Source organism: Tripterygium wilfordii, chromosome 17 (genome assembly GCF_013401445.1).
Source record: "Tripterygium wilfordii isolate XIE 37 chromosome 17, ASM1340144v1, whole genome shotgun sequence".
Lineage (NCBI taxonomy): Eukaryota > Viridiplantae > Streptophyta > Magnoliopsida > Celastrales > Celastraceae > Tripterygium > Tripterygium wilfordii.
This window is the reverse complement of record NC_052248.1, coordinates 13746324-13756983: the sequence shown is the minus strand read 5'-3', so window position 1 is coordinate 13756983 and position 10660 is coordinate 13746324. Positions and strand designations below refer to the sequence as shown.

At 39.0% G+C, this 10660-nt stretch overlaps 3 protein-coding genes across 4 annotated transcripts; all 3 read right to left on the bottom strand.

The window, feature by feature from the left end:
* Nucleotides 1-224: 224 nt before the first annotated feature.
* Nucleotides 225-625, bottom strand: LOC119981749. The gene has a single exon (XM_038824863.1). It carries the CDS (start codon nt 623-625, stop codon nt 380-382), a length of 246 nt encoding a protein of 81 aa, XP_038680791.1. The 3' UTR covers nt 225-379.
* A 200-nt stretch (nt 626-825) lies between these two features.
* On the bottom strand, nt 826-4957 carry LOC119981748 (uncharacterized membrane protein YuiD). Its single transcript, XM_038824862.1, has 5 exons — nt 4748-4957; nt 4508-4642; nt 4358-4395; nt 4200-4266; nt 826-1334 (listed from the first exon to the last, which is right to left on the bottom strand). Exons 1-5 carry the CDS (start codon nt 4925-4927, stop codon nt 1014-1016), a joined length of 741 nt encoding a protein of 246 aa, XP_038680790.1. The 5' UTR covers nt 4928-4957; the 3' UTR covers nt 826-1013.
* A 1102-nt stretch (nt 4958-6059) lies between these two features.
* On the bottom strand, nt 6060-10440 carry LOC119981696 (serine/threonine-protein kinase AGC1-7-like). Of its 2 annotated transcripts, XM_038824786.1 has the most exons (4): nt 9795-10440; nt 9371-9448; nt 8269-9143; nt 6060-7156 (listed from the first exon to the last, which is right to left on the bottom strand). In XM_038824786.1, the coding sequence occupies exons 3-4, from the start codon at nt 9141-9143 to the stop codon at nt 6292-6294; spliced, it is 1740 nt and encodes a 579-aa protein (XP_038680714.1). In that variant the 5' UTR covers nt 9371-9448; nt 9795-10440; the 3' UTR covers nt 6060-6291. The 2 variants fall into 2 exon arrangements, with proteins under 2 accessions (XP_038680714.1, XP_038680715.1); XM_038824787.1 differs by lacking the exon at nt 9795-10440 and having other exon boundaries at nt 9371-9509.
* Nucleotides 10441-10660: the final 220 nt, after the last annotated feature.

Genomic DNA, 10660 nt, shown 5'->3' with positions numbered 1-10660 from the left:
CTTTTTAGTTAAATCTTAAAAGAGTGCGAAAAATTAGTAGACTAATGGAGAATTATATTTATTTACTTAATTATTGGAAATTATTATTTTTTTGTCATTAAGAATTTTTTTTTGTAGTTAATAATAGAAATTGTATAGATAGATTATACCGATAATCCAGCAAATTAAACCTTCCTAGCTACATTTAGAGCTTCAGCTGGCACCGTAAGTTTCCGTTCTGGATATTAGACGAGAAAATGTTATTCAAATTAAATCTAGCTAGCTGTACACACGCATGAGAAGTTGATATTCAAATCCTCTCGTCTAATATACAAGTAGTTGATTTTCATTAATTTTCTCATAGACTAGAGTTTGATGATGTAAATTGTAAAGAAGATGATTAGCCAGTGCCAGTGCCGGTGACGCCCAAGTCTTGCTTGTTATCATCTTTACCAGCACCAAAAACAGGGCCACCTTGGCCTGAAGCAGCATCCTTGACTTTGTCCTGTTGTTTGTCAATCTGGATGGGACCCTGGTCTACCTTTGACCTGATGTCCGTCTTGGTCCTGTTCTCTCCTCCTGCCACTGACTCGTACGTCGTTGCCGTCTTGCACTCCGGCGGCAGTGCTCCCTGTGCCCCTGACATGATTTGATGATATCTTTATTAGTTTCTTAGACTTCAACACTAAAAATATAAGATATATGCATGTTTTTATACTCCCAGCTCCATCTAGTCTAGAGACTTCAGACTCATTTCCAGTCGGTCACTATCGACGTGGCAATTATAAATGCTACGTGGCTTGCATGCAATAACTATCACTTGGCTACAAGGATATGCATGCATCATTTATCCATCCATGTCGCCCTGAAATGGGGCTTCACTACTTTTGCTTATTTGTTCTTTTTAATGTAAAATACAAAAAAAAAAAAATCCTTTCTGACAAATCTCTGTATATAAGCATGCATCACTCATTAACGAATAATTCTCCACACAAAAGAAAATTTTAAAAAAGTGATAATGAAAGTGTATAACGTCACAATGTGGCATGCACGGCCAAGCTAACAAAGAAGCCAAACAAAGCACCAGCTATGACTTCAACCACACTGTGACCAACTGACTCGTTTATTAATGGAGCGCCTAACTTCTTCTCGTCGCCAGAACCAGAAGGACTCCTCCTAATTCTTTTTTCTACCTCCAGTAATAAATGAGCTTTTGCTGATTTCTCCATGTTTATTGAGTTTGATGATTCTCCATGCTCATCTCTAGCCTCCCCTACTGTTGATGATTTCACTTTTGTGTTTCGTAGGACTTTGTTCAGGACTCTCGCATGATTTCCCACTTCTCTTCTCACCCCCTACAAAAACAACACACAACTGCTAACTTGCAAGTCTATTCACACCAAACCACAAGCAAAACAGAGTCATCAAACTATACGGAAATGGAAGCTTAATTATGACCTGATGATGCAAGTGCTTTGCAGGCATACCAAATATATTTTAAAAACATGCACAAATACAAACACAACCACACCCACTAAATATACTTTTAAAGAGGATTATAATATATATACAGTAAAGCAGGGAGGCACAAGTCGACAACCTAGTTCAAACTTTACAACAGCATTCAACCCAACAAAGGCCTTACAGACAACGCAACAGAAGAAAGCACAAACAGTTTCCCAACAACTGATGTTTCACCTCCCAGCAAAGGACAATCTTGAGCACATCAGCACAACTTATGACAAGAGGAAGACGCACATATTAATCACCACATGAACACGTCTACCAAAACTATGGACTGCCTTTTAACATAAGTTTTTGATATACCATTACTATTTTTATGCAGCGGTGCCAAAATTGTCGTTCAAATAGATATAACACAGAACAGGCTTGATTTGAGAAAGAAATCATACTATTTATCCAAACCTTAGCATGGAAAATTCAAGCATGATTCATCTACCCAAATGTGAAAGGGAAGAAAATCATATAATGGACAGTTGGCAATAGAAGAAAACTCTTCAGAATACTGATCCACCCGAAAGAGAAGTCTCTGCATTGGTCCTTGACCAGACTCTTCCTTCATTTTCTTGACAGATGAAAGAATGTCCAGTAATAAATGATATTGAATATACAAATATGCAAATGTAAATGTGTTCATATGATAGGACTCGAGCAATAGGTGGAAGCCAAAGATTTCTCACATCAATCTTGAACAACTATTTGATAGGAACTCCCACATCGGAAAGATGGGGGAGTTAAGTGTTGTTTATAAGGAGGACAAAGGCCACTCCTTAACATGTTCAATAGGTTTTTACTAGAGCCCATGAAATATTGGTATTGTGGAGGCCCATTGGACTACAATATGTCCATGGGTGCGTGCGCCCATGGATGCGGGCTGGGATTGTTGGGGTGGGGCTTAGGCCTGTACTCTCCAGAGCCCATAAAACACTGGTATGGAGGGGTGCTTATCACTATAGTGCTCTTTTAATATCGCCCCAAGTTTACCAACATCCAATATGTGGCAAGAGATTCATTGACAGGGCCTCATAGAGTCACAGACATTGTTATTTCTGTTGTTATCCTACCCATTCTGAGCTCACAGTTGAACCCCAGGGATTAAGAAAGCATTTCCATGGTTTTTCATACACTACATATCCCATTATTTGTTATCATATGTATCAGGCTGGGGGAGGGGGAGGGGGAGGGGGAGGGGGAGAGGGGGGGGGGGGGGTGGGGAAGGTGCTGAGGGACAGTCATGAATCTGATCCACTGGCCAGTTCATAGGTGATCATTCACCAGCCAATACATGCCACTCAAAAGTTCATACAAAGCTAAGTTGTCTTGGCATTGAATTCATGCTATAAAAGATATAAAACCCAGATTGTACCACTAAAAATGCATCGGGTGCTCAATCACGCAAACTCAAATAGAATCCAGTTGACCTTGTAATGTAGGACAAGTTTCCTAATTTACTTTAGTAATTAGTATAGTCAGTCATTGACTTATTAGAAGCGTATTTCTTATAGAATGGTCTTACTTATAGGGTTGTAGTCGTCTTCCGCACAAAAAAAAGATGAACGATGAATTAATATAATTTTTGAGATCTATCAATTTTTTTGGTGGATTCCAAACTTTCTTGGTGAATTCCAAGTTACATTGGCTTTGTCGTGAACGAACCAATCGATCCTTACTTCCGCATTGCATCTCCTTGGTTCAATATCGAACAAAGCAACATTTTGCATAGCTTGTTAGAGCTGCACCCCAATTGATAGCCTATACATCGGCACCCTAGAGTTTGCAGTTGTGGGATTCTGGTACTTTGGTTGAGTCTTTAATAGTACTACTTTCCTAACAAAACTCATGAGCAAATGAAGTATCAAATATCAATCCATAGGCACCCAAATACATTAGCAAGAGTTACTGATGAATCCAAGCATGCCACCAAACCTGAAGTGGCCACTTCAACACCATCTTTTTGTTTCATGCTCCTTGCATTCATTGCATCTCTCATCTTAACAGAAAAGTCGTTCTTAGAAGTGAGATATGAACACCTTGTTTGCACAACACTTGAAACCATAACATTTAGCTACTCTATTTGCTAATCAGTTCTTTTAGGAAAGTACGTACATTTAATGACATGGACAAAGTACCAGAATCCCACAACTGCAACCTGTAGTGACCTCCAGCCGATTCAACACCCAAACAACCCCCTGCTTGCATTTCGTGAAACTTTAATAAACCCGCCTCTCATGTGTAGAATCTGTAGATTTATTGCAATTCAGTCGGACCATAACAGTTATTTTCTAAGAAGTGCAACTTTTTCTTGTTATAGCACACTATTAGACCTGGAAGATTGTTGCCTGAAAAGTAAGAAGTAACTTTCACACAAATTGAGATCCCATTTGCCCAAACTCAAAACTCCAGACAATATAACTGTAATAATCCATTTTCACAACCTTAGCACTGAAAGGGAAGAATTTTTTGGTGGTGCGAGTTTCATTATCTAAAAGGTGTTGTCAATACAGATTATTGGGTATCAATCCAAGTAGTTAATAGGTAAATTGAGCAACAAGAAGCAACCATTAGTTCCCCCAATAACAGGAATTTCACTTATGATGCAACAACAACATGAAGAATGAGTGAACAATCAGTCAGGGTAGTTCTAAGGGAAGAAATGGAAGATATGAGGGAGCAAAATGCAGGAGAAATGTGAGCAGTACCTGAGCATCATACATGACAAGGCTAGCATAAACCACTGTTAGGCCAAAAATGGAATCTGATAAACCCCTGCATTTAAATAAAACAAATAGTTGATTATAAAATAAAAAAAAGGCAAATAGATGATATGCAAGAACCCAGAAGGAGTGGGGATATTCACCTCTCAATGGCAAGAGATGTAGCAGTAGCCACTACAGCCTATAACATCATGAATAATTAATTAATTAATTTTAAGAGCAAAATGAGAAACAGGAGGTGTTAATAACATATAAATGAAATGAAAAAGAAAAGGAAAGGAAGAATCGCATACGGAGGTATGGGTGGAAGGGAAGCCACCCGCTTGAAAGACAGTCCCGAAATCTAAATCTTTGCCGTCAAGAAAGGCAGAAGTAAATGGTTTGGAGAGTTGCCCAATAGCTGCCGACGCACCAGCTGCTATCAGCACCTGTTAAGGAGAGGAGAAAAAAAATTGAATCAGTAAATGGTAATGAAGACAAAAAGCGCAAGCAAGAATTGGGAACACCCAGAAAGATGTAAAACCAAATCATGCCTTGTTATGGGCGAGGTCAGCAATATCTTCGACTCCAACCCGGAGGAGACAAGTGAACTTGTTAGCGGTGACAAAAACGTTTCTTGAGTTCCTGGGATGTGTAGGATTGCCCAGGATGGGTGTCCCGTATGACAGAGCACTTGGATTAAGGGCAGCACAGCTCCAACACGGCAACGGCATATTCTCTATCGAGTCAAACCAAACACAGCTCTGGGCAGTGTACATATATAAAAAGTTTTTGGAGGGTTAGAATTGGACAAATATATAATATATAATTAATTTGGCGTTTTGGAAAAATGAATAACTAATTGATAATTACCTCCTGTCGTTGATGATAGGTGTACCACTGGACTGGGAGTCCAATCTTCAGTAATACTTGGTGCAAGCTTTCTCAAAGCACCAAATTAATATTTGCGAGGAGAACAACTACTCTTTGTATGTACAATACAATGCAAACAGCAGTGACTTTTATATGTGTTGATGCAAATTATCGGTAATTGAATTTGTTTGAAAGTGATTGGGTAAATATGAGACAAGACAAAGAGATTTTACATGGTTCGGCGTTGAGCCTAGGTCTACGATGCGGAATGATATGATATTTTTATTATCTCGTCAGATTACAGAGTAAGTCTCTCTTTTTTTTTCTCCTCATAGCATGATGAACTCCTTTTATACTTTGAACAGTTACTTGTAGTTGTGACAGTTGGAACAGTTCTCAATAGTTAGAGCAGTTTGGAGAAGTTCATTGCAGTTGGAGAGGTTATAGAAGTTTCAGCTATAACCATTTGATATGAAACTACTTTATCTTCGGCTTCGTCCCATGGTTATTGTTTTAGCCTTTGTGTATCGACTGCTTGTATTGTATCGGCTTTGTATTGCCATTTTAGACCAAATCCTTTTTGGACGGTATGTTTTGGTTTGATTGTTGTTGGACTTTGTGGACCTAGTCTCTGTGGGCTTGATGTTTGGTCTAACCCGTTTGTATGTAAATAGATTGGGTTGAACATGACCCATGTAATTTATTGAGGTTGAACTTGACCCCTACAATATGTAGCTCCCAATGCCATTCTCATACTAAGGATTTGCTATTGCAAATTTCAAACTACCAACGGTCTTCTTCAGGCTTCTGCATCAGTGACAACCATAATCTTTTTGTGCCACACTAATACAGTCCTGAGTCCACACCACATATTCAAAAGCAACCTTTCATTGAACCATTTAGTCTCAATCAAGATAGCAGACTATGGGTTCAGACTGAATTCTCATCTCAGTCAATATACATGCACTGTTACCATTCCAAGAGTTTCAGTGAACCACGGTCAATACTCAAAAAGTTTCTGAAAACAAAATTAGATACAAAATCTTCATTGATTAGGCCATAAGAAAGAAGGATAAATACAAAACAATTCTTTCTCCTCGCCTATCAAAGAACAAATGAAATTAAAAAAAGAAATCAACAAATTTATGCCTGTATCTTATCAGGATTCATTTCCTTTCTTTTGTACAAAGTGGATTCCCTCCAAAGGAATTTTTTTTTCTTCTCACTAGAAGTACTCAAAATCTATATAAGAAGGATCATTAGGGGTATTGTTAGTTTTAGCCCCTCCAAGGTCTGGCATCTTCTTCTCAGCTGGGGATGACTCTTTTCTAGGAAACTGTGAGAAGTCTACAGGTTCGGGTATGTGAGGAGGCATAGCACTTCTCACAAGAGCCCAGTTTACCCCCTCAAAGAATGGGTGCTGCTTTATTTCTGTGGCACCTCTCTTGTATGCAATTCGCTTATGAGGTTCTTTGACTAGAAGTCCTCGAATAAGATCGCGAGCGACAAAACTTACTTGTGGACTTTCTGGAAATCTCAATGCCTGGCCTACTACGTTAAAGAGCGTGGCGCGATTGCCTTGGCCCTTGAAAGGAGTTGTTCCATGCAGCAGCTCATATAAGAAGATGCCAAAGGTCCACCAGTCCACTGCACTACCATGACCTTCTCCCCTAATGATCTCTGGGGCTAGATATTCATGTGTGCCAACAAACGACATGGAACGGACATTTGTTGGCTCTGCCATCAATTCTGGCATTGAGCCTCCCACAAAGAGGCCAAAATCTGATTTGGATTTACGGTTCCTTTTAGGCAAAATTCGTGGGAAAAAATTTGACGGCTGCATACACCCATGGATTGCATACTCTTCATCTAAAATGCCACCATTACCACTACCTCCACCGGCGCCTACATGTACAGACGAGGATTTCACCAGTGTGGGACTGACAGAGCATCGAAGTGATAAGTCGAAGTCCGAGAGCATGATATGGCCCTCGTCTCTTACTAGCACATTTTCTGGTTTCAAGTCCCTATACACAATACCAAGCATGTGTAGATACTCAAGCGCCAGCAACACCTCGGAGGCATAAAACCTGTTAAAGACAATTAAGGAAAAGGTTATAAAAATTTGAGAAACTAAATGAGATAGCTAGCATAGAACAGAACACAGTCTTTGAGCTAACCCTTTTATCGTTCTGAACCATGAAATTAAAGGGTATCAAATTATCAATCCATGCAACAAACATCCTAACCGAGTTGTCTTGAATCACGCTATCCTAGCTATAAAATGAGTTCTGAACATGCATCTAATGGTTATTTATTGGAATAGGAAACCGTTTCCTGATAAGAAGTAACTGCATGGGTACAATCGAGAGGTTGCATGTTCAATTCCTCTTCACATATTATATGGGGTAAGGTTTGCGTGCATCCTGCTTGTCTCCAACTCTACCCATTGGGGAAGCTTTGTGCACGAGTGTTGTTTACCATTTAACAGAAATCCCTGTATGGAGGGCAATGGGAGCAATGTCACTTGATGATGCGAATGTACCTAACCACTTTACTATTGTTAAGGCTTGGTATAACAGTATCCTTCTATTTGTTTGTGTCTGAGCTTTCTGGATGCAAGGATGACCAGTTACCTAAAAACATGGAATGAACTTAGAACAAAATAGCCATAAATTTTCATAAGCCTGAGCATAGCATAAGCGTAAGGCTTTTTGCAGTCATAATAAGCTAAGAATCACTCACTAATTACATTGCAATCTCTATTTCTAAATGCATCTATGTCATTGGGAATAAATGAGCATTGTACAGATTGACCTTTTACCATTTCCCACAGATATTCTCTTCTTTCATCAAGTCATGTGACATTCTGAATACCTATCAAAATATTGAAATTCCCTCAAAGCTCTTGATCACTCGCCATATAGATGGTGCAACGAGTAATAAAGCAATAATAAAGTTTCAAATATCAATCATGAAGACTAGTTTCCCTTGCGACAACAAAACTAATAGACTGGAATGAAGCATAAGACTATGCTTGATAGATTAAGTTACGTATCTGCTGTCTGCAACTAGCCCGACTCAGCAAACATTGATAGATTAACAGAACTATGCTGGTTAAATGGAACAGTTAGAAGTCGATACCAAAAATAGGAGTGAGATAACATGATCAATGAAATAAAAGCACTGCCAGCAAACTGACCTTGCAGCTTCCTCAGTAAAATGTTTGTTTGGTTGCTTCTGCCGCAGAGAATGAAGATTTCCTCCACTGCAGAACTCCATGACCAAACAGTAGAACTTTTCAGTCTCGAAGTAGGTATATAGAGTGGGCAAGAATGGATGGTCAAGAAGTCCGAGAATCTCTCTTTCTGTCTGTGCTCTCAGAAGTTTATTTCTACTGGCAAGAGATACCTTGTCCATGACTTTCATAGCAAAATGTGTGTTAGTACCTCTGAGTTCAACAAGATAGACACTTCCAATGTCTCCATACCCAAGCCGCTTAAGAAGGTCGAAATTTTTAACACCAATTGAGTTGCCTTTGGAATTAATCAAATTAATGGCATCCCATCGTACATCACCACCAGTGTGAGGCTTGAGGGGCGCACTGGAGCTCTCTAAGCTGTCACTGTGACTGCTATTCCCATTGCCTTGGCCTTGATTGGTTGTGGAACTTGTGATCTTTGTATCACCTGTCTTCGTGTTTCCTAATAATGACACGGCAGCACCTGTTGACATGGTTGTTGAAGTCACAGGGATTTCAGAATTTGCAGGTGTTCTTAAGCTTGGTGCCGGGCGCTGATTGGTGCTTGAGTTTGTGACAGGCTTGGCTATTGGGTCTATCTTCTTGGGATCAAATTGTGGGTTAAACTTGACATTCTCACTAATCTTGGAAACTTTGTTTGTATATGCAGGTTGACGAGGCGAATCATGACCAGAATTGGTGCTAATTTTGGCTATTTGCTCTGCCTTTTTGCGGTCATAAGGTGGTGGATTAGAGGTTAAGATGGTCTTACTCTTGGCAAATGATTCCATCCTTTTGGGTTCATCGAATGCTGCTTCTAATGGGAGGTAGCTCATCTGCAATTACCAGCAGAGCTAATCCTTTTAGCTCAAGAAGAACACATTAATCACAGCTTTCATAACTTTAGACATTCCAGCCATTTTTCTAAGAATACTTCTAAGGAGGACTCGTTGTTGTTAAAAAATCTGTTATTCCTTTCAATCCATATCATTCACCTTTGCGGTAAGGCACTAATTATTTATTGGTTCTACATTCTAATCAGATTGAATGTCGAAGAACTAACCTCAGATGCGTCAATATTCCTGATGGGCTCTGAAGAGGTTGATGGGGAAACACAACATCACCCCTATAAAGGGAAAATCTAATACAAAAAGTAAAAGGGAAGGCCATTAGTTAGAGTTCAAGCATATGAAAAAATTCCACAAAAACCCGTGTGTTAAACCTGAAAATGGTAAAGCATTGCATTGCCTTATATCTCAAATATTATAATCATTGATTATAGATAATCAGTGGGGTGGTGGGCACGTAATGAAACCAGACAGAAAAACCATTAGGTCAAAGCTAGAATATTAAATAAACTAAAAGATCCCCAGTGTGAGATTTTGCACAGCGATTCCCTCCATTCTGCAATAGATAGTTATAGCATATGACAGCGAAGGAGAATATTCAACACAGATGCTTATATGAAGAAAACAGATAAGACCCACCTGAAAAGGCAATGCAGGGTACAAACCAGAATGTCAAAGTGGCATTAAAGGAAACAGGCTCTATTCGCTTGCCGTCTATTGTTACTGTCGCATTGCCTTGAGATGAGTCGATGGAAGAATGGGACGAAACGAAACATGGTTTGTTGAAGGAATTCGTAAAGACGGGACTCAAACAGAATGGAGAGAATTCAAGAAATACTAATATGAAAAGATGGCAGAAACAGGAGAAATTCTACCATTTACAAATAACAAAAAACCAAAAACTAAATAAAAAATATCTCCAACAAAAAAAAAAGTGTCTTTTTTGGACGTAAAATAACTTAGAGGTAACGAGGTGGAGAGAGACGAGGGAGGGAGGGAAGGAAACGGTCATAGCAATGAAAACGGGGTTGGAGCCATTTAATCCTCTCTTTTTGTGTTTTTTTTTTTGGGAATATTTTGAGTGGTCTTAAACTGATTTCACAACCTCTCTCTGCCCACTACCACCACCCTTGCATTTCCATTTCCCTTCCTGGTTATTTGACAAGATTTTTCCAGCACACTTAAATTTCTATATCATATGCACGCCAATATACAGAAAAAATATGAAAAGTCGTTTTTTTTTTTTTTGAATTCCGTGAGTTTATGCTCACGAATTCTGCTTGATATTTTTAAGCCTAAAAATAGCTCATCCGGTGCATGATTTGTCACTCTTTTTTGATGTACCATATATTTTCTTGATCTATATGAATGAAAACTTTTGGCAAAAGTCGAGATGTCGCATATTTTTTCACGATATCTATATACTTATGAATCAACCCGAAAGTTCTCGTGCCAATAAATTGATTATTGATCATCCGAAGTGCAATTTTACCAATTCTTTTTTT